Source organism: Euleptes europaea, chromosome 8 (assembly GCF_029931775.1).
Source record: "Euleptes europaea isolate rEulEur1 chromosome 8, rEulEur1.hap1, whole genome shotgun sequence".
Taxonomy (NCBI): Eukaryota; Metazoa; Chordata; class Lepidosauria; order Squamata; family Sphaerodactylidae; genus Euleptes; species Euleptes europaea.
The window spans coordinates 84265046-84291853 of NC_079319.1; the positions used below are offsets into that span (position 1 = coordinate 84265046).

General features: G+C 45.5%; 2 protein-coding genes across 3 annotated transcripts in view; both read right to left on the reverse strand.

Annotated features, from left to right (window-relative positions):
* The window catches only part of RETREG1 (reticulophagy regulator 1), a 48573-nt gene extending 26589 nt beyond the window's left edge, over nucleotides 1-21984 (reverse strand). Inside the window, exons 1-3 of one of the 2 annotated variants that reach the window (XM_056854505.1) lie at nucleotides 21960-21984; nucleotides 13876-13982; nucleotides 13533-13563 (exon numbers count right to left, since the gene is read on the reverse strand). In XM_056854505.1, the coding sequence (XP_056710483.1) occupies nucleotides 13533-13563; nucleotides 13876-13915 (71 nt within the window). In that variant the 5' untranslated portion in view covers nucleotides 13916-13982; nucleotides 21960-21984. Of the gene's footprint in view, nucleotides 1-3806; nucleotides 3839-13532; nucleotides 13564-13875; nucleotides 13983-21959 lie in introns of those variants that run through there. The other variant, XM_056854506.1, reaches the window with a different exon arrangement.
* Nucleotides 21985-25540: 3556 nt separating this feature from the next.
* Nucleotides 25541-26808, reverse strand: part of MYO10 (myosin X) — a 125164-nt gene continuing 123896 nt past the window's right edge. Inside the window, exon 39 of the mRNA XM_056854149.1 lies at nucleotides 25541-25678. Within this exon, the coding sequence (XP_056710127.1) occupies nucleotides 25568-25678 (111 nt within the window). The 3' untranslated portion in view covers nucleotides 25541-25567. The remainder of the gene's footprint in view (nucleotides 25679-26808) is intronic.

A 26808-nucleotide genomic window follows, 5' to 3' on the forward strand; every position in this document is an offset into this window, starting at 1 on the left:
AAACTAAGAGGACCTATTATTAAGATGGTAGAAACTTGGCATAACAGTTTATACGTAGAACAGAAAAATTATGGCAACCTTATCGAATCTTTGAATGTCTTCCCAGAACCTTTTTCTTTTTTGTATTGTTTTCTATTTTTTTGAATTTTTTAAATTTTCTATTTCTCTTTCTATTTTTATTGAAATGAAATATAATTCTTTTTTAAAAAAAGAGAAAGGGAACCAGTGTTACGTGGCACATGTAGCAGCCTCCACAACCCACTTAGAATCATAGAGTTGGAAGGGACCACCAGGGTCATCTAGTCCAACCACCTGCACAAGGCAGGAAATTCACAACTACCTCCCCCACACCGCCCCAGTGACCCCTACTCCATGCCCAGAAGATGGCCAAGATGCCCTCTCTCTCATGAACTGCCTAAGGTCATAGAATCAGAATTGCTGACAGATGGCCATCTAGCCTCTGCTTAAAAACCTCCAGGGAAGGAGAGCTTACCACCTCCCGAGGAAGCCTGTTCCACTGAAGAACCGCTCTAACTGATAGAAAGTTCTTCCTAATGTCTAGACCAGGGGTGCCAAACATAAGGCCCAGGGGCTGAATCCGGCCCCTTGAGAGCTCTTATTCGACCCACGAGCCAGCCATGGCAGCCACCTCAACCCTTTGATTTGGGCAGGCAAGATTACTGTGGACTTGCCAGCTGAGGCAGCTACCCCCCCATCGCAATCTGGGCTGGCTTGTCAGCTGAGGCAACCACCCTCCTGCTCCCGACCTGGGCTGGCAAGGCATGACCCGGCCCGACCAAGTGGCATTTACATCATATCCAGCCCTCATAACCATTGAGTTCAACACCCCTGGTCTAGATGGAAATTCTTGATTTAATTTCAACCCATTGGTTCTGGTACGACCTTCTGGGGCAATAGAAAATAACTCGGCACCACCCTCCATATGACAGCCCTTCAAGTACTTGAAGATGGTTATCATATCCCCTCTCAGTCTTCTCCTCTTCAGCCTAAACATCCCCAGCTTCTTCAACCTTTCCTCATAGGACTTGGTCTCCAGACCCCTCACCATCTTTGTTGCCCTCCTTGGGTTGTCTACATCTTTCTGAAATTGTGGTGCCCCAAACTGAACACAATACTCTAGGTGAGGTCTAACCAGAGCAGAGTAAAGCGATACCATCACTTCATGTGATCTGGACACTATAACTTTGTTGATAACAGCCCAAGATCATATTTGCCTTTTTAGCTACGGCATCACACTGCTGACTCATGTTCAGTGTTTGGTCTATTAAGACCCCAAGACCCTTTTCGCACACACTACTGCTAAGACAAGTCTCCCCCATCCTAATTATGCATTTGATTTTTCCTACCTAAATACAGAACTTTACATTTTACCCCTGTCGAAATGCATTTTATTGGTTTTAGCCCAATTCTCCAGCCTGTCAAGATCACCCTATATCCTGGCTCTGTCTTCTACTGTATTTGCTACCCCTCCCAATTTAGTATTATCTGCAAATTTAATAAGCATCCCCTCTATTTCTTCATCCAAATCATTTATAAAGATATTGAACAACATAGAGCCCAGGACAGATCCCTGAGGCACTCCACTAGTCACTCAGCGGATGAGGAACCATTAACAAGCACTCTTAGGGTGCGATCTGTCAACCAATTACAGATCCACCTAACAGTAACAGGATCTAAATCACATTTTCCCAATTTGTCAACAAGAATATTATGGGGGACCTTATCAAAAGCCTTACTGAAATCTAGATAAACTATGTCTACAGCACTCCCCTGATCCAGCAAGGTAGTAACTTTCTCAAAAAAGGAGATAAGATTAGTCTGACATGACTTGTTCTTGAGAAACCCGTGCTGGCTCTTAGTAGTCAGATCCATCTTTTGTAAATGCTCAAGGACTGACTGTTTGATGATTTGTTCAAAACCTTTTCCCGGTATAGAAGTCAAGCTGATGGGTCGGTAGTTACCCGGATCCTCCTTTTTCCCCTTCTTGAAGATGGGGACAACATTTGCCCACCTCCAGTCTTCTGGCACCTCACCTGTTCTCCAAGAATTCTCCAAAATAATGGACAGAGGCTTAGAAATTACACCTGCAAGTTCTTTGAGTATCCTTGGATGCAATTCATGTGGCCCTGAGGACTTTGTTTGATTTAAAGAAACAAGGTGTTTGTGCACTACCCCAATGCCAATCCTTGGCTGCAAATCCCTTCCCTCATCATGTGTTCTGTTTATGCCATGTTGATCACCGCTTCCCTCACAAGAAAAGATTGAGGAAAAGTAGGAATTGATCAGTTCTGCCCTCTTTTCATCTCTTGTTACAATTTCACTTTCTGGTCCCTGCAGTGGGCTTACCTTGTCCTTGTCCTTATTCTTACTCCGTATATAGGAAAAGAACCCTTTTTAGTTGTGTTTAGCATCTCTCACTAGCCTAAGCTCATACTGAGCTTTAGCTTTCTTAACACTCTCCCTACAAGCACTAGTTATTTGTTTATATTCCTCTTTGGTTATAAAGCCCTCCTTCCACTTCCTAAAGGAGACTTTTTTATTTCTCAACTCACAGGAATCGGTTGTGATTGTGCCTTCATTTCATTTTTTTCATTTTTAAAAAACTCCCACCCTTCTTCAACTCCCTTCTCCTTAAGTATTTCTGACCATGGGATTCTACCCAGCATCAGTTTACGCTTGTTAAAATTTGCTTTTCTAAAAAGAAGCACCTCTTTGTTAAACCGTAATGGCAGGAAAACAAATAACATAGGCTGACCACAGTATATGGTCAACTATCGATGTGTAATAACGCCAACTATTTGTGCACATGGAGCATCTCAAATGCTCAGGTAAGTGTTCTCAAATCAGAACTCACAGGTAAGTACACAAATGTCAAGATGCAACAACCGCAGAGAGCTGTGAATAATGTAATAACATAAATGATATCCAATCTTCTTACAATAAACATGTCTTGTGAAGAGCCAGCAAAGGCGTGAAGTCACAGTTTCCTATGTCTCATAACATATATGCGCTAAATAGCATCTTGTAGCTCACAGCTTACATGCATCATATGTTCTATTACAGGTCCGTGACAATCTTCCAGAGCCGGGTACTCCTCATTGAAGACAGTCTATTCTCAACTTGTATTCCTTGAATTTCTGATTCTATTCTGACTCAAAAGAAAATTGGGGGGTGGGGGAGAGAAACAACAGTGTTCCCCGTACCTCTCAGCAGAATTACTGATTTAAAGAAAAAAGTTACTTCTAATAATATAATACATTTTAGATAAAGATAAAGCCTGGTGCTGCAGCCTCGTATTGATTCAAGATCCGATGGGGGGGGGGGGGAGAATTCCACGGGTATTTGTCCTATGAACATTGTGCCCTTTCTAGCAGCAATACATTATGTATCTGCCAATAACAAGGCCACACTCGAGTTATTTGTGTCTCTGACATTTCAAATCTCTTAGGTCGGCAGCTTCAAAGGAGGGGCCAGGGTGAGCGGAGGTTTTTCAGAAGTCCCAGAACTTAGCCCAGTTGTCTTCAATGGGGGCCACATTTCGATTTTCCTCTTTTCCAAACTCATTACTATTTACGCGGCTATTATCACAGCAAAAAACGCGTCAGATTCATTTTCACAGCCGAACAAAGCATCCATTTCGTCTACACGAAAGCCACAGCTAGACTCCAGCTTGAGTTCCTGTGCTAAAAAAACCCCCAAACAAACCAAAAATTCAAACCAAAGGAGGAAGACCGGGGGGGGGGGGGGGAGAGAGGACAAGACACCCCAAATTAAAATTATAGTACCTTTCTTTTTGCCCAAGGTCCTCCCCTTCTGACATGCTGAACTTTTAAAACAGGGTTAATCCAAGGGAAGTTTGCCAGTCTTCCTCTGTCTGAAGAAAAACCAGCCTCTGTGTCTCCTTTACAGGCTACTGTTAAGTCTCTCTGATGCAGGGTGTGTTTACACACACACACAACATTAAGTGTCTGCTTGTCTTGAATGAAGTTCACAGAGTACAATTTTTGATTGGCTCAGCCGACGGGCAAACAGGTCACACCTTATTCCAGAAGCCAACACTTTTAGGGTCACGTGAACTGGAGCCAACCCGTCATTAACCTTCTTGTGCCAGACCAGTTTGGATTCTTTCCTCCTCTTCCTCGGCTGGCTGTGGCTGGCGTATTGCTAGCCTGAGCACTGGTTTATATTCCATTAAAAAAATATACGAACCCTCCTCAAATTAGCTTGCAGTAACTGAGATTTTGCTGGCCGGCCCTCAAATCTTGCTGCTGGCACACCCTTGTTTTTCCCCCCTCTACCAGCTGCCGATGAGGCGACCAGATTAATAGGGAAAAATGAATGGAAGAGTTTACATATTTTCCAGGTAAAAGTGGTTTCCTTCTTGTAACAGCAGTGTGCGGTGGGTATTATTTCACTCTGCATGTTCTCACTGGCGCCTGCTAAGTGAGGAAACCCGTTTCCTAACTTGGTCACTTGTTCCCATGTGACAGGTGGGCCAGCTTTCAAGATTTGTGTTCAACAGCAGATGGTCAACACATGGTCTTACCACTGCAAAAGCAGGATAGTTAAAAAAAAAAAAAACAAGCATAGCATGCCTATGAAATTTATGTAAATAACTGCTGCTTAGTAAATCTAAAAAAAAAATCAACTCAGCAGCTTAAATTATTCCACTAGGGAAAATCAAATGGGAGTCCAGCAGCACTTTAAAGACTGATAACATTTATTCCAGCATACGGCTTTGTAAAGCAGAGCTCATAAGAACATAAGAAAGGCCATGCTGGATCAGATTCAGATTCTGAATCTGAACCTGGATCAGATCTAGGTCCATCAAGTCCAGCAGTCTGTTCACACAGTGGCCAACCAGATGCTTTTAGGAAGCCCACAAACAAGACGACTGCAGCAGCATTTATCCTGCCTGTGTTCCACAGCTCCCCAATATCAAAGGCATGTTCATAAGAACATAAGAAAAGACATGCAGGATCAGACCAAGGTGCACCTCATATAATAGGCATGGTCCTCTGATTCTGGAGAGAACAAGTATGCATCATGAAATAAAGGCCATGCTAGATCAGACCAAAGTCCATCAAGGTCCATCAGACACATACAGTGTCTGTTCACACAGTGGCCAACCAGTTGCCTCTAGGAAGCCCACAAGCAAGACGACTGCAGCAGCAATATACTGCCTGTGCTCCACAGCACCTCATACAATACGCGTGCTCCTCTGATTCTGGAGAGAACAGGTATGCATCAGAAAAGTCGAGCCGTCTGTTCACATAGTGGCCAACCAGGTGCCTCTAGGAAGCCCACAAGCAACACGACTGCAGCAGCATTATACTGCCTGTGCTCCACAGCACCTCATACAATAGGCCTGCTCCTCTGATCCTGGAGAGAATAGGTGTGCATCATGACTAGTAGCCATTCTGATTAGTAGCCATGGATAGCCTTCTCCTCCATGAACATGTCCACTCCTCTCTTAAAGTCTTCCAAGTTGACAGCCATCACCACACCCTGGGGCAGGGAGTTCCACAATTTAAGTATGCCACAATTTAGCTCCCTTCATCAGATGCCAGAAGCGTACATCCATAAAGGCTAGTACATTCATATTAAAGTCTGCAAGTGACCGAAAGGGGGCAGCGAGGGAGTAGGTATTACAAAGACAGGCTGGTTTAAAAAACAAGACCCAGTGCAAACAGTACTCAATCCTACTTTCCCAAACAATATCTGACCCAAGAAAGTACAGGATGAAAACACGAAAAGCAGTTCCGGTTAGAAAGTTAAGAGAGGTGTGGCTGAATTAATTAACACCTGGTAAGAGGGGGATACGCAAGAAACCAGCACAAACCGTGTCAGAGATTAAGCAAGAGTTCAGTTTGCAATGCTTCCGGCCTGTGGAATGCCATTCAGCTATCTGTGGTTTAAATAATCTAGGGTACAGTCAACCGTATCATTTTGAGATAATACAGTGTCAGGCAAATGAAATTTCAGTGGCCTTTCCTCCTCCAAATTACTCAACAAAAGGGACCCCCATCTTAGAAGGAACAGAGGTAGAGAAGGCATTTGGCCTTCCAACACTTTTAGGATTTAATACTATACGTGAAAAGAACCACCTCAGGGGTCAGAAGGCAAGACCTTTGGGAAAAACTTTCTGAAAAATGGCTCCCTTATTCTTCAAGATCTCCAAAAACCCTTTACAGGCAAACTGGGGAAAGCAGAATCCCAGGGGGAAATCAAGGTGAGGCAGGGATGTGTCTGAAGGTCAGGTGGAGCCAAAAAGCAGGATGGAACTGTTGATCAGTTGACCAACTTCCTCTTCCCGAGATACTAATTTTGAGGCCACATCAATCAACCGGCCAACACCCTTAGCCCATATAGCATTAAGCATGAGGATGCTATTGCCTCTCCCAATGCTACTAGCGTGGTGTAGTGGTTAAGAACGGTGCCAAAGCAATGACAGCCAGCGTGGTGTGGTGGTTTAAGAGTGGTGGTTTGGAGCGGTGGACTCTAATCTGGAGAACTGGGTTTGATTCCCCACTCCTCCACATGAATGGCGGAGGCTAATCTGGTGAACTGGACTTTTTCCATCGGTGCAAGACCAGGTTTTGAGCAACTGCTACAGGAAAAAAGTCACCTATCATTTCATGGCTTCCCTGCAGTCACATGTATCGTTACATCTAATGATTATTGGCAAGACTACTTGGCTCCCTGTTTAGTCTGAATCGTGTAAATCGGGAAGCCACATAAATTTAAGAGCGGGGAGAAAAACTGTGGCTCTTCTAGCAGCCCGGTGAATTAGTGCAACAGACAATCTTGGCTGTTTACGACCACTAAATCTTCCATAGAAACGGCACTCATGGTCTCGCTTTAAGGTGTCATTAGCCCCAGCAAGGTATAAAGCAGGGGTCCCTGACCATTTTGAGTCTAGAATGAGGAGTTTCTCAGACAATATATTATTCTGGACAAAAAAGACAAATGTCAAGTTCTGAAGAAGATCTTTACAAAAGGGCATTAGGAGCCAGTGACTCCACGTGTTTTTCTAATAGTACTGAGGAAGATGACTTATTGCTATTTTTCTACCAATACTGAAGAGATGATTTACAGCTTTATTTAATTACTGATCTACTGGTGTTGCATCGTTGAAGAAATGTCCACGACATATGGAAGAACAAACTTAAAGGATTGCAACAGGACTCTTGATTCTATGCCAGTAGAATTATTGTGGATTGTAACCTTGGATGTGTTTTAGTCATGGCATGCAGAACGTCCCAGGTTCAATCCCCAGTGGCATCTCCAGTTGAAGGGATTAGGCAAGTAGGTGATGTGAAAGACCTCTGCCTGAGACCCTGGAAAGCCGCTGCCAGTCGGAGTAGACAATACTGAGTTGGCCATCTTCTGGGCACTGTGGGTGTGTGAGGGAGGTTGTTGTAAATTTCCTGCGTTGTGCAGGGGGTTGGATTAGATGACCCTGGTGGTCCCTTCCAACTCTATGATTTTAAGCTGGAACGTGCCCAGAGGAGGGCAACAAAAATGGCAAGGGGTCTGGAGACCAAGTCTTATGAGGAAGGGTTGAAGGGTATGTTTAGCTTGGAGAGAAGAAGACTGAGAGGTGATATGATAACCATCTTCAAATACTTGAAGGGCTGTCTTATAGAGGATGATGCCGAGTTGTTTTCTGTTGCCCCAGAAGGTCGGACCAAAAAAATTAAATCAAAAGAGTTTCCATACAGACATTAGGAAGAACTTTCTAACAGTTAGAGCAGTTCCTCAGTGGAACAGGCTTCCTCAGGAGGTGGTAAGCTCTCCCCTGGAGGTTTTTAAGCTAGGCTAGATGGCCACCTGTCAGCAGTGCTGATTCTATGACCTCAGGCAGAGGGAGGGAAGGGCATCTTGGCCATGGAGTATTGAGTCACTGGGTGTGTGTGGGGGAGGTAGTTGTGAATTGCCTGCATTGTGCAGGGGATTGGACTAGATGACCCTGGTGGTCCCTTCCAACTCTATGATTCACTTACATGGTATTTACCTGCATTAATAACATATAGTTGGCACGTCAGATTGGGATCTGGGAGAGTCAAGTTTGAATCCCCACTGTGCCAGGGAAGCTCGCAGGGTGACCTTGGGCAAGTCAAGCACACTCACCTGAACTACCTTATGTGGATAAAATGGAGGCTAGGAGAACAATGTAAGCCACTCTGGGCTCATGCAGAGCCCATATACAAGGTACAATGGTATAGTGGTTAAGAGCGGCAGACTCTAATATGGTGAACCGGGTTCGATTCCCCACTCCTACACATGAAGCCAGCTGGGTGACCTTGGGCTAGTCACTCTCTCTCAGCCCCACCTACCTCACAGGGTGCCTGTTGTGGGGAGGGGAGGAGAAGGTGATTGTAAACTGGTTTGATTCTTCCTTAAGTGGTAGAGAAAGTCGGCATATAAAAACTAACTCTTCTTCTTCTTTATTATTAAGTGTATATTATTAACCATATAATAATACAGGACAGTCTTCCTCCCTCAGGATTATTTTATGTAAACTATTCTACACGTTCTCTAAACCAAAGCTGCTTCTTTGGAGAGATCCAGCGTGGTGTAGTGGTTAAGAGCAGTGGTTTGGAGAAGTGGACTCTGATCTGGAGAACTGGGTTTGATTCCCCATTCCTCCACATGAGCAGCGGATCCTAATCTGGTGAACTGGATTTGTTTTCCCACTTCTCCACATGAAGCCTGTTGGGTGACCTTGGGCTAGTCACAGTTCTTTCTGAACTCTCTCAGCCTCACCTACCACACAGGGTGTCTTTTATGGGTAGGGGAAGGGAAGGTGATTGTAAGCCGGTTTGATTCTTCCTTAAGCGGTAGAGAAAGTCGGCATATAAAATCCAACTCTTCTTAATTATTAAGTGCACATTATTGGTCACTTAATGAAGGGGGACAGTCTTCCTCCTTCAGGATTACTTTATGTAAACTATTCTATACATTCTCTAAATCAAAGCCATTTCTCATCGGTAGAGGGAGACAGGCCTTAAGTGTCCCAAGCATGCTTTCAAAAACAAGTACATGCGGGATCTTCTCACACAGCCATTTACATGGTGGCTATATGTTAAGTTGGACAGAGGATTCCTCAGGATGTGCCCATTTGTCCCATCTGTCTGTCTCTAAAAGTAATGAACAGGTCCTCTACATCTGGTGTTAAGAAGTGCTGGAAAACCATCCCAGGGGAGCTCCCATAAGGACTTAAGGAGGAACAGGAGCTGCGGTTTGTAGAGGATTACGGTACCTGACATGCGAGAAAGAGAAGCCCCACCCCGCCCTTTAGGGTGGCAGGGGATGTTCAGCCCGCAGAGGTCCCTCCTGTTTACTAGGCAGACCGACTCACGGAGAAATCTGTCGCAAGATTGTTTCCTAGGAGAGCCGAATAAAGCACAAAGCCGCATTTGGCCAAGGGTGTGTGTCGAAATGCCTGAAAACAAACAAACATGTTATTCCGATGAGGCACTCACATGCTATGAGGAAGCCGTGCCAGGACATTCTTGCCGGAGCTGGTGACTAATCGGAAGGGGCGAGGGGGAAAGCACACCCTCCCCGCTGGCGTCACAACCCGGATGTTGTGCACACGGCAGGCAGCTGCCGTCGCCGCTCCAAGCTCTCCTGGCTTCTGGAAATAATGCCCACAGAGAGGGTTCTGAATTGCAGCGCCGGCTCGCGTCCAGCCGACCAAGGCGCAAGCAAAGGTCCCTCTCGCCAGTAAAAACCGGGCCGGGTTGCACCTCCCCGGACTGCTCAACCTTCAGCTGCGCTCCGGCCCTAATACTTATCCCTGCTATTACTTACTGCCCGCCAAATGCTGAATGTCAGTTCAGTCGACCAAACGAAAAAGAAACCGCCCCTTTAAAGAGTACTGTGGATTCACAAGTTATAAACGGGAAGCAGCTGCAATGTTTGCAAACACCACCAGGTCATGAGAACGTAAGAAGAGCCCTGCTGGATCAGACCAAAGGTCCATCAAGTCCAGCAGTTTGTTCACACAGTGGCCAACCAGGGGCCTCCAGGAAGCCACAAACAAGACGACTGCAGCAGCATTTCATAGAATCAGAGTTGGAAGGGACCACAAGGGTCATCTAGTCCAACCCCCTGAACAATTTGGAAATTTCACAACTACCTCCCCCACACACCTCCAGTGACCCCTACTCCATGCCCAGAAGATGGCCAAGATGCCCTCCCTCTCTTGAACTGCCTAAGGTCATAGAATCAGCATTGCTGACAGATGGCCATCAAGCCTGTTTAAAAACCTCCAGGGAAGGAGCACTTACCACCTCCCGAGGAAGCCTGTTCCACTGAGGAACCGCTCTAACTGTTAGGAAATTCTTCCTAATGTCTAGATGGAAACTCTTTTGATTTAATTTTAACCCGTTGGTTCTGGTCCGACCATCTGGGGCAACAGAAAACAACTCGGCACCAGCCTCTCTATGACAGCCCTTCAAGTACTTGAAGATGGTTATCATATCCCCTCTCAGTCTTCCCCTCTTCAGGCTAAACATACCCAGCTCCTTCAACCTTTCCTCATAGGATTTGGTCTCCAGACCTCTCACCATCTTTGTTGCCCTCCTCTGGACACGTTCCAGCTTGTCTACATCTTTCTTAAATTGTGGTGCCCAAAACTGAACACAATACTCTATTTATCCTGCCTGTGTTCCACAGCACCTAGTATAATGGGCATGCTCCTCTGATCCTGGAGAGAATAGGTATGCATCATGACTAGTATCCATTTTGACTAGTAGCAATGGGTAGCCCTCTCCTCTATGAACATGTCCACGCCCCTCTTAAAGTCTTTCAAGTTGGCAGCTGTCACCACATCCTGGGGCAGGGAGTTCCACAATTTAACCAGGTCCTACAGGTAGACATGGTGGATTTCTTTTGTTACAGGGGCCAAAAAGGTTGCCCTCCATTGACTCATGAAGCGTGTAGTCAAATTTCAGATGGGCCCAACAAGGCGATCGAGTCAAATTTCCAGGGGTTACAGGGCAGTTCTTTGGATTACTAAAAGTGAACCCAAAAAAACCCGAAACAAAAACATGTAATGCTGTTTAACCTGCATCATGTATGCACACATCACAGAATTCCTGACTCGGAATTTGGAATACTAAATCAAAAAGTCAGGTTTTGTTGCTGAATACAATGTACAAGCTGCCTTACTCTCAGACCCCCACAATTCTGCATATTTTTGCTTCTCTTCCCTGTGAAGTACAAAACAAGATGTATAAACCGCTTCATTCCTTAAACATCAAATAGCCTACATATGGCAAAACAATTTGGAAGTTTTAATAGCCGCATCAGAACTTAATGCTGGGCTATGGAGGTTTTCCCTATAGCGTCAGCACAGGATTCACTATGTATTATGCAAACACTCTCTGCTGCCCTCTAGAGGACCACAGCGCCAATTGTCAAGAATCAGAGGAGAAGGGAACACGGGAGGAAGATGAAGATAGCTGAGCCACCAGTAAAAAGGTAAAGGTCCCCTGTGCAAGCACCAGGTCATTCCTGACCCATGGGGTGACGTCACATCCCAACGTTTACTAGGCAGACTTTGTTTACGGGGTGGTTCGCCAGCGCCTTCCCCAGTCATCTACCTTGGGTACTCATTTTACCGACCTCGGAAGGATGGAAGGCTGAGTCAACCTTGAGCTGGCTACCTGAAACAGACTTCCGTCGGGATCGAACTCAAGTCGTGAGTAGAGCTTGGACTGCAGTACTGCAGCTTACCACCCTGCACCACGGGGCTCAGTAGCCACCAGTACACTTTAACAAACCCTCAAAAGGCAAATAAAGGACCAGAGAAAGCAAATGACAAGGGGCGCAGAAGAGGCATGAAACCACCTCTGCGCCCAAAAGGTCTCGCAACGGTTCTAGCAAACTATCCACCAATTCAAAAAGAACAGAACAAAACTATCCCACCAATTCAAAAGAACAGAATGAGACGCGCCTGTTTCTCTCTTCCAGTTTCAAAATGACTGCTGTGTCTTCATGCAGCCTTGATGCTAATAACTGGTGGTACAATATTTAAAAATTGATCTGTAGATATGTTTGAGGGAGTTCTGGAAAGGCAAGGAGGAGGACTACTCTTCCTCCAATTACTCGGCTTGTTTCTTCAAATCGCAGCTAAATACGAGAAAGCTAACTGGATTTCTATGACATGTTGAAGTAGTCAACAGGCACATATGAAAGTTTATTCCTTCTACATTCGGCTAAAGTAACTAGAAGATCCTGATGCCACACATCTAGCATTTCTACCTCAATACTATAACTTAGCTTTGCGAGAAAGCCACACAATTATGGAATATAAAATTTTCCAAAATTCACCAGTGAACAGTACTTTACTGTGGAACAGACAACTGCAGCCCTTTGCAACTTGCTTATTAAAGTCAATACTAAAGTTATTACAGCTACTGGTATTAGAAAGCAAAAACTGAACAAGCATCGAAACAAAACCATTCAGAGAGCATAAGAGTCCAACAGAGATTCAATAAGGGACCGGGCACATAGTTTTCTATGCTATGGAAATGATAACAGCAGACATCTGAATAATAAAAGCAGCTAACCTTAAAAATTAAACTAAAAACGAACACAGGCTATCAAACAGAGAACTTTTTTAAAAACTAGAAAATAATACCACAAATATGGATTAATAATTTCAATATACGCGTTACTTTCCCCCCTCAATTTAATATGTACATGTGTAGGTTTTATGCTACGTCTGTTTTATATTTTGATAATAATTTAAAACATAACCTTGGACAAAGCAGGTTGTATGGAATTTCCTCCAGCCAAAGGGGCCTCCCTCCAACTTAAGTGGCTCTTCCGTCGTAGGGAGATCCACTTAAGCTGACGGAAGACTGCATACTTCACTCAGCGGAATGGTAGGACACAAGCCAGTATTTCACATCACTTAGCAAATAAAGATCAAAAAAGAGCATTCATCTACAGCAGCTTTTTGGCCTCAAACAATAAACTTTTATCGTATCAAAATACCATCTTACACATCACCAGAAATTCTCCTATTTTAAAATTAATGTTTTACATTTTCTATACTTCCGTTTCATTCCTGCTAGAGCCCGAGGTGGTGTATAATCACATAACGATTAACAACCATAACTATTGTAAATGTCTAAAGTATTTCTATAATCATGCAAAGTCTAATTTACCATAATATAACAACAGCATGTTAAAAAAACAGTAACTCTGTGTTATAACTTATAGCTTAAAAGCTCACAAATAAAATGTGGGGGGGGGGACTTGTGCTCCTGAGAAAATGATCAGGGAGCGCCTGAAAATGGGGTGATCAGTAATTGTGTGGCTGCTTCCCCACCACTAACTATCTTCTCCAACCCAAAATTGTGATGGAATGCTGGGCATGTTTTAGGCTGTACTCTCAATCCGAAAGAAGGCCCAAGTAGGCTGGCTACAGCAACACTCAGAAGTCACCGGCAGCATAAAGAGTTGCGCATGGGTGAGTCAACACCACTTACCTGTCAGTGAAGTTTCGCCATAACTGTGTGCCTGAAATCAAGATATGAATAATGAACATAGAGGATTTCCCCCCTACATGGTACTGTGTTTACAATAAACAGGTACTTTCTGCTTCTGCGATACCGAGGCTGCAGAAATGTGGCATAGGGTTATGTCATGCACACCCTAGCGGCACATGCAAGCCCTCAGGCATCCCTATAGCGGATTGTCTAGATATGGAGAGAGATGTCTGTATGCAACTTTAATCCCAAAAAGTCCCCCTCTCGCCTGCTTATGATTACCCACCCACTTAACAGAATGCCCAAGATTGTTCACCTCAGAATCTCTGCAGCAGCACCTTACCTCTCACTCTGGACAACACCAGATCCTTCATTATCTGCATGATGACGATCCCAAGGAGTATGAGCGAAACCAGGTGATACAGTCTCCAAGGAGTCAGTGCAAGGAACCTAGGAGGGAAGAAGGGGAAGGGCTGTGGCTCAGCTTGTAGAGCAACTCCTTGGCATGCAGAAGGTCCCAAGTTCAATCCTCAGCAACTCCAGCTAAAGGGACTAGGCAAGTAGGTAATGTAGGTGGCCTTTCTAAGTATGCATGGTATGTGAAAGACCCCTGCCTGAGACCCTGGAGAGCCGCTGCAGGTCTGAGTAGACAGTACCGACTTTGTTGGACCTAGGGTCTGATTCAGTATAAGGCAGCTTCATGTGTTCAAGTAGAAAAACCACTTAAATGTGCAGATGAAAGGAAGTTCCCCCTTGCCACACGAAATCCCCAGGTGCAGAACTGGGCAATTTAAAGGCCCCCGTTATGGTGATGAGGCTGCTACTGAAGAAACAAAGACTAATCTGGGGGCGAACGGGACTTTCGGAAATAACTGATACCAGCTTGTGGCAGGTAAGTAGCGACAGAGCTCCTGTAGCACAACGGTTAAGAGCCTGAGTAGGTAATTACTAGCTTGGCACATCAGTCATGAACTCGCTCAAGGCAAGTCACCTTCTCCCAGCTTCAAACCTCTTCCCAACCTGTAGTATGAAGATGATAACAATGACCTGCTTTAAATGGCTAATGCCAAGATACCGAGATAATGTGAAGCGCTCTGAGCAATTAACTCTGAGTATTATGGAAGTGTCTTGTTGGAGTCCTCGGTCTTATTTGCCCCCATGTGAAGTTGGACTATAATGTTTGTCTAATCTAATATGGCAAGAGGCTTAAATGTCCTATGAAAGAATTGAATACTTTGCACAGACTCTTCTGAGATCGAATGACTGATGAAGCCTGTGGCAGAAATGGACTTCTAATTTGTATCCGGAATGACCGTCTCCTTCCTTGATCTCTTCTGGACCCAGGCAGTCCAGATAAGGGATACTTAACCTGTAGTTGAAAAAGCCATCTCAGGCTACAAGGGCCTCTAAGGAATTCAGTAGCTCAAAAAAAGTCATTAAAGTTTCCACTCACATTACACACAAATGCTTTATATAAGATTGTGGGATTCTCACATGCTTCATTTAGATTTATATCTAGCATATTCACCTGAAAGGAAAACATTTTACATTGAGTAAAGTTTTGCTTTCAGGCGAATATGATACATATAAATCTAAATGAAGTATGAATCGAAGAGGGGGAGAAGCTTGAGCATTATGTAAGACTGCCCCACCAAAGTTATACATAAAAAAATTATATGCAAATTTAAACCCTCTATTTTTCCTGACAGCACTCCTAAAGAAAAACCTAGTCTTCCTTTAAGGAAAGTAAAGGCAAAGGGGGTCCCCTGATCAAGCACTGGATCATTGCTGACCCATGGGGTGACATCATATCACAATGTTTACTAGGCAGACTATGTTTATGGGGTGGTTTGCCATTGCCTTCCCCAATCGTCTACACTTTACCCCTTGCAAGCTGGGTACTCATTTTACCGACCTTGGTAGGATGGAAGGCTGAGACAACTTTGAGCCGGCTACTGGAAACTGACTTTCTTCAGGATTGAACTCAGGTTGTGTGCAGAGCTTTTGACTGCAGTATTGCAGCTTCTCACTCCGCGCCACGGGGCAGTGGGGTACACATTATGGCCGACCATAATATATAAATGACGGAAATCAGCTTACTAATGCTAGAGTGCCACAATATGGACTTCTAAATAATATTGCATAATTTCATAAATGAATGAATGAATGAAGCAAGTGCGTGCCAGATGACAGAACTGCCTGGCTGTTTAAATCCCTTGGGATTTCAAGGGGATGTATGAAGCCTGAATGCAAGGTGGCAGTCTTGTATTTTTTTTTTCTTGGTTATAAACTTGCTGGGCACATGTTTCGAAGAACTTGTCATTCAAAGTATAAAGACATTTGCTCACGAAGAGCTCAAAACCTGTACAGCTTGTTATTACCTTTACAAGAAAGACGATCTAAAAAGTTCACTGAATTAATGGCAAATGCAAATCCTTTTTGGCTGCTATTCTAAATTTAGCATATTAAGCTACAATAGCTTTGTGCCTAGTCCAATATACTTACTGCATTAGACAAGAATGCTACAAATGGTATCTCACAGGAACCCGTCCCTTTCTCTAAAACGAACAAAGGACTTACCCTACACTTGGGTTGGGGAAAAATATGAAGACAATTAAGAAGGAAAACCTGGTTATTTTAGCCCTCCACAAAGTGGCTTAACATCCATGCAGAACTGGTGCATTATCATAGACGTACGTTAGAGTTAACAACTAGCACACACACCCCATCTATGAGGGAATCAGATGAGAAGAGAGAGCCCTTAATCTTTACTTTGGCCTAGCAAACACACTGTTTTGAACAATGAGAGCAGGGCATTTGTGACAGAGAAACAGTGGCTGAGGGAAGGCTTAACTCCCAACATAGTGGGAGCCAGCGTGGCGTAGTGGGTAGTGCCAACTAGGATATGGGAGACCCAGCTTTGAATCCCCACTCTGTCAGGGAGGTTTGGGGTATAATTTTGGGCCAGTTACACACTCTTGACCTAATCCATTTCATAGGGTGGTTGTGAAGATAACATGGAGAACGATGTAAGATGCTTTGAAGAAGATAAAGAAGAGTTGGTTTTTAATATGCCGATCTTCTCTACCTTTCTAAAGGAGAATCAATCTGGCTTACGATCTCCTTCCCTTCCTCTCCCCGTAACAGACACCCTGTGAGGTAGATGGGGCCGAAAGAGCTAGCATGGCGTAGTGATTAAGAGGGGTGGTTTGGAGCGGTGGCCTCTAATCTGGTGAACCGGGCTTGAGTCCCCATTCCTCCCCATGATGGAAACAAGGGGAGGAGAATTCTCTGGAAGGAAGGTAAAATAAAAATCAAATAAGCAAATGCCCTTCCCAAACTGATTATTTAGTCTTTACGTTTTAGGCAGTAGGAAAAATGTTGCCCCACCAAGCATTGGTAAATAGGTATGTTTCTCCTTTCTCCTCCTGTGAGTAGACATTCTGCTCTGGTTCATCTGGTTGTTTTGCCCCTTACCAATTCTGCTGCATTTGTTGTAGATGTCCGGTTATCAGTGTTTATTTTTGATTGTTTCTGCTTTGCTATGAGTTGAGCTGCAAACGCAATTTATAATAGGTTTTTTTTTTTGTGGCGGATTTTACGGGCACGCATTTTTATATTGATATTGTTTTATGTTCTGTGGAAACCACCTTGAGAGGACATGCTGGATGGGGCAGAAAGATTTTCGCCAAGTACACCCAAGTATAGAGGCAGTCTGCCATTCATGACTTCTACAGCACAACATCCCATAAAAATCAAGACTTTCTGCAGAGCAGAAGTGCCAGGATTTCTTAGGCCTAAGCGCTCTGTTCATCCACTGCTTAAGGGCAAAACCTAGCATTTGACCTCCTCTCTCTAGTGTCTGATGTCCTTCCTTCATCCATACATTCTGGTTGTAAAACCATAGGACAGGGACTTTAAAAACCCACTTGCCTTGGGAAGTAAAAACAGCTTCCTTCCTGACAACCAGAGAAGGGCAAGCCTGAAGTTCAGCAAGTGTGGTAGTGGTCAGAAAGATGGTGAACAGCTTACAGAAAAGAAGAGTTGGTTTTTATATGCCGACTTTCTCTACCACTTAAGGAGGAATCAAACTGGCTTACGATCACCTTCCCCTCCCCACAACAGACACCCTGTGAGGAGGGTGAAGCTGAGAGAGTTCTGAGAGAGCTGTGACTAGCCCAAGATCACCCAGCTGGCTTCATGTGGAGGAGTGGGGAATCAAACCCGGTTTACCAGATTAGCATCCGTCGCTCACGTGGAGGAGTGGGGAATCAAACCCAGCTCTCCAGATTAGAGTCCATCACTCCAAACCACTACACCACGCTGCAAAGAGGACCAAAAATTAGTTGCCACTTAGGACTGGAGTTCAGTCTTGTAAACAGCCATGTGCTCGCGTCATTTGTGGCAAAATAAGGATCGCCTCCAGGGAACCAGGCACAGAAGCATTACAAATTGGAAGACAGCTGGGCTCTCTAATATGCATGCAAATAGATTAGAAAAGCTTTTGGGGGGCTTGTCCGCTAAGCTGGATGTAACACAGACAAAGTTATTAGGTTACCCGATCAAGAACCTAAACTACTGTTTTTTAGAAAAATTCTGAAGTCGACTTCTGTTACAAAAGAGATTGAGTTCAGCCTAAGTTACACTGACACAGAACTCCACTTACATGCCAAGGAGCGTCAAACTACGGACAAAGTTTAAATTGACATTTTACATAACAGCAGAGGCCTTGCCAAAAACTGAGGGCCTCAAGAAAGACACCATCAGCGTTTGAAAGAAACGTTCCCATCCGTCCTCCCTTTGTGTATGTAAAAATATGGAAAGTTTCCATCCTGCCTGGTATAAAGAACACACTTTAAAGAACACAGATCTGCAAATCACTCGGGAGAACAGACTGCTTGGTTCCAGACGAACCAGCTTGGTTATAAAGATCTTTCCTAGAGCCCCTGGGCATCTCCACCTTCAGAGGTAAGAAGATAGTTATCAGGAATTGAGCCTTTCCCTCTCTCACCTGCTGAATCTGTTTAACCAGATTCTCATATCTATTAGACTGGGGCTTACATTGGTGGCTTTTAGGTACTAAGTTACAGCTTGTTGTGTCATTTAAACGCCACCCTGCAACAGATGGCATACACAAATAAACCAAAAAAACAACAACTCCCACACAATAATTGTTCTTACGCTTGTAGAGAGCGGTGGGTAACACATTTTTAAGCCCCCCCAAAAGGCAGTCTCTTACTAAGCATACCACCAGCAGTTACAAATTGGAGGCTGAAATTAAGAAGAACTGAACTCAGTCCAAAGTAGGAATGCACTTACAGCTAGTTGGACGGGAAAGTTTGGAATCTGTTTCAAATATGCACCACACATGACTGGAGATCATAAAATCAGCCTGCAACCACTTGTAACCTCATAAACCCGCAGAACCGACCATTCATTTAGTAGAGGCCTGCTCGGTGCTTATGAGCTCTTTCCACAGTCCTGGGCAGGAAGGAAGAAAGGAAAAGTGGTAACCTGCCATACCTGGCTAGCAACCGCATTTGGCTCGGTGAGTTACAAGTTGCAGGAGCGTGAAGGAAATAAAGACACTATTAGCATATTCTACATCAGTAAAGGTCACCAGATAAAGAATATTTCCTTTCATTCATGACCCCTTCACCCCACCCCCATTTCTACTGAGAGCCTGCGTAGTGTAGTGGTGAAGAGCGGTGGACTCTGATCTGGAGACCCGGGTTTGCTTCCCCACTCCTCCACACGAGCGGCAGACGCTAATCTGGAGAACTAGATTTGTTTCCCCACTCCTACACATGAAGCCAGCTGGGTGACCTTGGGCTAGTCACAGCTCTCTCAGTCCCACCTAACTCACAGGGTGTCTGTTGTGGGGAAGGGAAGGTGATTGTAAGCCAGTTTGATTCTTCCTTAAGTGGTAGCGAAAGTTAGCATATAAAAGCCAACTCTTCTTCTTGATCGTATTCCTTCATTCGCATTCAGTGTGGACTTATTAGGAAGAAGGCAAGGGAGGGTACTCTCATTAAATAGTAGAAGTGGGCAAATTGTTTTTTTCTGAACTGCCCACAAGTCAGACATGCAGCCAAAAAACGCTGGAGAGTTAACGCAGAAACTAAAGATAAGGCTGGATAACCTAGCTCCTGCATAGGATATGACTTGGACAGAACTCTGCTGGGTTTGTCATCTACTCTGTAGCTGTATTTCAGTCTAGACTAGCCAGGAAGACTCACTTCCTGGCTGAAAATGAGATGAAATAAACAATTGGGAGATTTGGGCACAACAACATTATCCAGGTATTTCTGTGTTTACACCTTACCCCCTTTCCTATTTTTTTATGTAATGTGATCAATGCGGTTTGTCAATTCCTGTCTATTCTACAACATCAGGAGAATAGTTACACCAGGTTTAAATTGGCACAGCAGTCGAGCTGACGTCCCAAGGTGGGTAAGATGAAGAAAGACGGTAGCTATAAAGCGGGATCCAAGGAAATGAAAACATTAGCGAAACGATCCTTCGGGCAGCGAGAGCGCAGAAGAGAGGCCCGGCTAGTCCACTACAGAAGGGAGGCAGCGATCGAGTGTTGTGGGAAATTGGCGCTTCTACCACCTGCCAATTCTGCACAATCACCCTGATGTAATATGTGCCATATTACATGCAGCAATTGCAGCTACCTTTCTGCTACTGTCACACCTCTCCATGCAGGTTCTGCCTTGCCTTTTCTACTAAACATCCTCTAGGCCTCTTTTATGTTCTCTGCTGTCACTCGGTCACAAGCAATTAGTCTTGCCCTCCCGTAAACTCATAACACTTCCGGTTAGGATGCATCCTTGGGAAACATCGGGCAGAAGGGAAAGGAACGAAAGAGGAGATCTGGCGCAGATGGAAACACAGCCGCTGTGCAAAAGAGACCTGGGCACCTGTTAAACCACTGGTTCCCAACCAGGGGTCCACGAGAACTAAATTAAGGTCCGCAAAATAAAGTTATAAACCTATAATATATAATAATACAATATTTAATAAAAATAATATAATATAATAAAATAATATAAATTATAATATAAAAATATAATAAATATTTTCAATTAAAAGTTCTCTATTATAATATATATATTCAAATATTATTCTAAGTTTAATGTTTAACTAACAGTTATGATTAAAGTTTATTTTCAAATTCTCTGAATTTTTATTTTGAACCTTGGGGTCCCTGCACCGAACAAAAAAGTCCTAGTGGTCCTTGGTCAAAAAAAGGTTGGGAACCGCTGTGTTAAACAGAAGCACCAAGGAACTTAGTTTTGAAAGTGGGGGAAGGGTACCCAAAACCAGCTCTACCTGGGGGGGCTCCCTACCTTGGAAGACTACCATTGCAAGTCTGAAGAAGCAAGTTGTTGCTACCCAACACAGAGAGAGGGAGAGCACATCTTCCTATGAGCTCCACAGCTCTAAAATTCAAAAATAAGCCCCCCTTGCAGAGTTTTGAGAATTGGGATGGAGAAAAACGCGCATCTAGAGAGCGGAAGGACCCCCCAAGAGTAAATGGCAAATGTGGGGGTGGGGTGGGGGGCTCGCCAGGGCTTCCCCAGCCATCTACCCTTGATAGCTTAGAAAGGGCTTTGAAAACCGGATTGGGCACACGCGGGGGGGGGGGAGAGCCGGCACCTCCCGGGCCAAGGGGATTGCTGTTGCAGCCACAACAGCCTTGTGCAACCCGGGCCTGGGTTGAACATTAACACTGAATTGAAGCCCCAGGCCCAAGAGGCCACAGGAGCTTCCGCCGGACGGCAATTTCGCTGCCCCGGGAGGGTGCATGGAGCTCCTCTTGATTTGCACGCAGCAGCAGCCCTGCCCCGGTGCATGGAGCTCCTCTTTATTTGCACGCAGCTGCTGCAGCCCTGCCCCGGCGCGTGCATGCAGCCGCGGCCTCTGTCGAGTAGCTGCTGCTGCAGCTGCGTGCAAATAAAGAGGAGCTCCATGCACCGGGGCAGGGCTGTGGCTGCACGCATGCATGCATGCATGCCCCGCCCGACCCCGCCCACCCTCTGCACATGCTCGGAGGCGCCCCTGAACTGAACACTGAATTGAAGCCGCAGGCCCAAGAGGCCACAGGAGCTTCTGCCGGACGGGAATTTCAGTGCTCTGGGAGGTTGCATGGAGCTCCTCTTTATTGCACGCAGCAGCCCTGCCCCGGCGCGTGCATGCAGCCGCAGCCTCTGCCGGGTAGCAGCTGCTACCCGACAGAGGCTGCGGCTGCATGCACGCGCCGGGGCAGGGCTGCTGCTGCATGCAAATAAAGAGGAGCCCCATGCACCGGGGCAGGGCTGTGGCTGCACGCATGCATGCCCCGCCCGGCCCCGCCTACCCTCTGCACATGCTCAGAGGCGCCCCTCGCCCTCTGCTTCCTGGCCGGGACGGGCCGCTCACCAGAACAGCAGGTTGGCGCCGAGGAAGCCGCCCAGGGCGCGGAAGAGACCCTCGCGGGCCGCCGTCGCCATCGCGCCTCTCCCGGGGCCGCCGACATCCCCGGCGGCGGGGCGCGCGCGCACATCCGGGCACCCGCGCCACTGCCCCCCCCCTCCTGGCCCGCCGCGGCCAATAGGGGCCTCCGGAGGGACCGGGCGCGGCCGACGATTGGCTGACGCGGCAGCGCCGCGCCACGCCCCCTCCCAGGATTCGGAAAGGGTTACTGGGAGGAAGGGGGATTTGGATGGGCGGGGCTCCTCCTCCTGTTTTTGCATTGGGTGGGCGGGGCGTCCCGTGGACACGCCTCCAGCTGCCTGGTGCTGAACCAGTTCCCCCCCCCCACACACCTTTGGTCCATCCAGGAGCACCAAGGAAAGAGCATGTGCAAAGTGCAGAGTTGGAGAAGAGCAAGGCGCCCTCTCCTGCCCTGTAGGCCGCTTGGACACAAACCCATGAAGTTTTAATTTTTTTTAAAAAATAGCTGCCTTCTACTGAATCAGACCCCCCCCCCCCCTTGGTCCATCAAAGCCACACAGACCAGCAGGGGCTCTCCAGGGACTCAGGCAGAGGTCTTTCACATCACCTACCTGCCTAGTCTCTTTAACTGGAGGTGCCGGGGATTGAACCTGGGACCCTCTGCATGCCAAGCAGGTGCTCTACCACTGAGCCACGGCCTGTGGGAGGGGTAAAGCAGTGAGGGAAGCAGCATGAGGACATACATGCATAACTGGGCTTTAAAAAATTGTAATTTTTTTGCACAATCAAAAAATGTGCAAACTTTCCCCATACCGTCGAAGGCTCTCACGGTCAGAGTTCATTGGTTCTCGTAGGTTATCCGGGCTGTGTGACCGTGGTCTTGGTATTTTCTTTCCTGACGTTTCGCCAGCAGCTGTGGCAGGCATCTTCAGAGGAGTAACACTGAAGGACAGTGTCTCTCAGTGTCAAGTGTGTAGGAAGAGTAATATGTAGTCAGAAAGGGGGGGGGGTTGAGCTGAAGCCAAGATCAAAGGATGTTGCTCTGTTGGAGGACAGCAGATAAACGCATGGCCATTGTGCATGGCCTTTTATGTGTATTTGGTCGCTATGTCGGTCTCCAGGACAATGGAGCCCATTTTGCTGAGACTACAAAGGCACACAGCACCCCTCCCACCACCTTTCCACTGCTTCAGCCTGCTCTGGTTGGCCAGGTCTATTTTGGAGAGCAGGTTCTGTGCAGGAAGTTCTCCATCGGCTAATGAGCATGTGCTGAAGAACTGGTTCTCAGGTCAATGAGATTTTAAAATGGGGACTTGGAAACTTCTGAAGGCACTGTGGATTTTCACCTATGAAGGGCAAGGCACACAGAGATGTAATCAGCTGTGACCCGTTGGGGGGGGGATGAAATCTCATTGCCCGCAGGTAGAGTTGCCAACCTCCAGGTAGTAGCTGGAGATCTGCTATTACAACTGGTCTCCAGCCGATAGACATCAGTTCACCTGGAGAAAATGGCTGCTTTGGCAATTGGACTCTATGGCATTGAAGTCCCTCTCCCCCCCCCAAATCCTGCCCCCCTCAGGCTCTGCCCCCAAAATCTCCAGGTATTTCCCAACCCGGAGCTGGCAACCCTACCCACAGGTAAACAGAGGAAAATGCGTAGAGTTCGGTGGAATATGTTTCATTTACACTCTGCCAATGCTCACTGTGTGTGCTGCCAAGTCACAGCTGACTTATGGCGACCCCACAGGGTTTTAAAGGCAAGAGAGGTTCAGAGGTGGTTAGCCATTGCCTGCCTCCACGTGGGCTGAGAGGGTTCGGAGAGAATGGTGACTGGCCTAAGGTGACCCAGCAGGCTTCATGTGGAGGAGTGAGGAATCGAAAACAGTTCTCAAGATTAGAGTCCACCATCCTTAACCCCTACACCACGCTGGCTCTCGCTGATGCCCAGAGGTTGGCCTAAATTTGCCTGGCCAGGAAGAACAAAAACTGTAATCTCCCCCCAGCATGTTGTAGTTGTTAAGAACGGTGGCCTCTAATCTGGAGAACCGGGTTTGATTCCCCACTCCTCCACATGAGCGGCGGAGACTAATCTGGTGGACTGGGTTGGGTTCCCTGCTCTGCCACATGGAGCCAGCTGGGTGACCTTGGGCTAGTCACAGTTCTCTGAAAGGGACACTAGAGACTGCAAATTTTAAATTACTGAACAAGTTCAGGGCAACGGACCCCCGCCCCAGGTCTGAATGGGGACATGGAATTCTTATCTCATTACAGATGCTAACATTTCCCACCTCATGCATATCTTCTATCTCTAATCAAACTGATTATGTTTTGCATTTTATCTCTGTATCCTGACTTCTTTGTAATACCCCTCTGTATAAAGGCTGATGGATCTTCATGGTCATTTGTGTCGGATAAAGCAAGCTTCGATTCAGGAAAGCTTACCCCCCTGGAAAAAAGAATGTAGGTCTTTAAAGTGCTACTGGACTCAAATTGCCCCCACCCCCATGATTAGTTCATCTTTTGCGGCCTGTATTATAACAGGAGCAGAAATCTGTCGCCAATTTATGTGAGAGGAGTATTTGCTACTAAAACCCGACTGTTTTCTCTCCTAGTTTATTTCTTTTATAGTATGTTTAGCCTGTGGCGCATTCCAACCATAATAAAAGTTATTTGTTTTAAAAAGAAACGTTTAATACCTTTAAAAAATTATAAATGCAAGACAAATGATAGAATATTGTGCTGATAATAGCATTTCCATATTAAGGGCATTCTATAAATACAGTTTCTTTCAACTATATGTGTTATCTATAATACAGGAGGTAAAGAAATGCAGATGCGTTACATATGTAACGAAGGATGGAACATTTCTTTTTAGAAGATAATACCATTTAAAAAAATTGAAAATCCTGAAATTTCTTAATAAACTTGACTATTAAGGAAAGTCTACAACTGGTCTATCAACATGTACAGAAAGACTGTTTACACCATTGCACATAAATCTTCCATTTACTTTTCTCCTCGCTTCGCAACCTTTTCAAAGTTAGGCGCTGACCTGGGTCATATGCATGCACACATATGAAAGGAAGGGGGGGAACATAATGTTGTTAATAAAGTCTGTAAGGAAAGCTGCCTGCAGCATTCCAACTGAGACACTTCTTTTCTTCGTCACACATGAACCAGCCAGTCGGTTAATGCAAGACGGCTGAATTAGCTCTTCCTTAATATGCTAAGTGGTTAATTTTTTTAAAAAATCCCCTCTGATAATACAGCAACGGTCAATGCAAGTTGGTTTTAATCTATTTAAGGCACTTCTTCCTGCTTGTAGGGCAGTGTTAAGTTAAGGCATAACAGTATGTTGTCCAGAAGTAACAAAGCTTTGGAAAGCTTGACGTATGCTCATCAGTGAGTTTAGTAGAGGGCTATGCGAGCAGATATTAGATGAACTTGTGGAGCAATAAGTGTTGATTGATGGTACTGCTGGAAACTTGGTTGGGTGTGTTGCTTGAGCGATGCTTTCAGTCTCCACATCTGGAGAAGCTGGCAGGCTGGCAGTGATATGTCCCGATACGAAGGGGGGGGAATATTCTTGGGTTTCACCTGGAACTGCCTTGACTTCCATGGCTACTCACTGATCGAGAGATGCTGTAACGTTTCTTCACAATCATGCTGATATAGGCTTTCATAAGTTTGGCAATGTCGACCACCTGCCAAGACCAAATGCAAAATCAGTTTAATGCACATTTCAACTGACTGTATTTTCTGTGCGGGCACAGCTCCTCATCTGCGGCCTGGTAAGCTAACAACAGCCAAATTAAAGACAATCTATAAAGACTATTTGGGGTTTTTTTTGGTACTGAAGATCAATTAAGATCATGATGGATACCTATTCTCTCCACGATTAGAGAAGCATGCCTATTATATGAGGTGCTGTGGAACACAGGCAGGATAATGCTGCTAAATTTGTCTTGTTTGTGGGCTTCCCAGAGGCACCTGGTTGGCCACTGTGTGAACAGACTGTTGGACTTGATAGGCCTTGGTCTGATCCAGCAGGGCTTTACTTATGTTCTTAATTATGCACTTGCAGCCCTTTCACATGCATTTTTACTTGAGACTAAGGCTCACTAAGCTCCATGGAACTACTGACAACTAGGTAGGAAGTGTAAAGTTAGGCACAGAAACCTTACTTCACATATATGAACTTGCGGTGGACTAACTAGGAAATGGATCTGGCGCTGTGGTAGCCAGCTCAAGGAATATATTGACGGTACCTCAACAAAGACTCCTGAATAAGCGTAGAAGTCATGGGATAAGAGGACAGGTCCTCATATGGATTAAAAAGCTGTTCAACAACAGGAAGCAGAGAGTAGGAAATAAAAGGACAATCCTTATAATGGAAGGAAGTCAGTATTGGGAGTCCCACAAAGGTCAGTTTTGGGACAAGTACTATTCCATTTGTTCATAATGATTTGGAACTGGGGGTGGTGGTGAACAGCATACTGGCCAAGTTTGCAGATGACATCGAATTATTTAGGATTGTGAAAACCAAGGGGGGTTGTGAAGAGCTACTAGAGGATCTCTCAAAATCGGGTGAATGGGCAACAACAGGGCCAATGGTCAGTTTTGGAAAGTGTAAGGTAGTACTCACTGGCACAAAAAAAATCTGACTTTAGCTATATGCTGATGGGATCTGAACTGGCCGAGACTGAGATTGGAAGAGATCTGGGTATTGCAGTGGACAGCTCGATAAAAAATGTTGACTCAGTGTGCAGCAATGTTGAAAAGGCAAACTCCACTCCAAACTAAGAATTATATGGAAACGGACTGGAAACAGAAC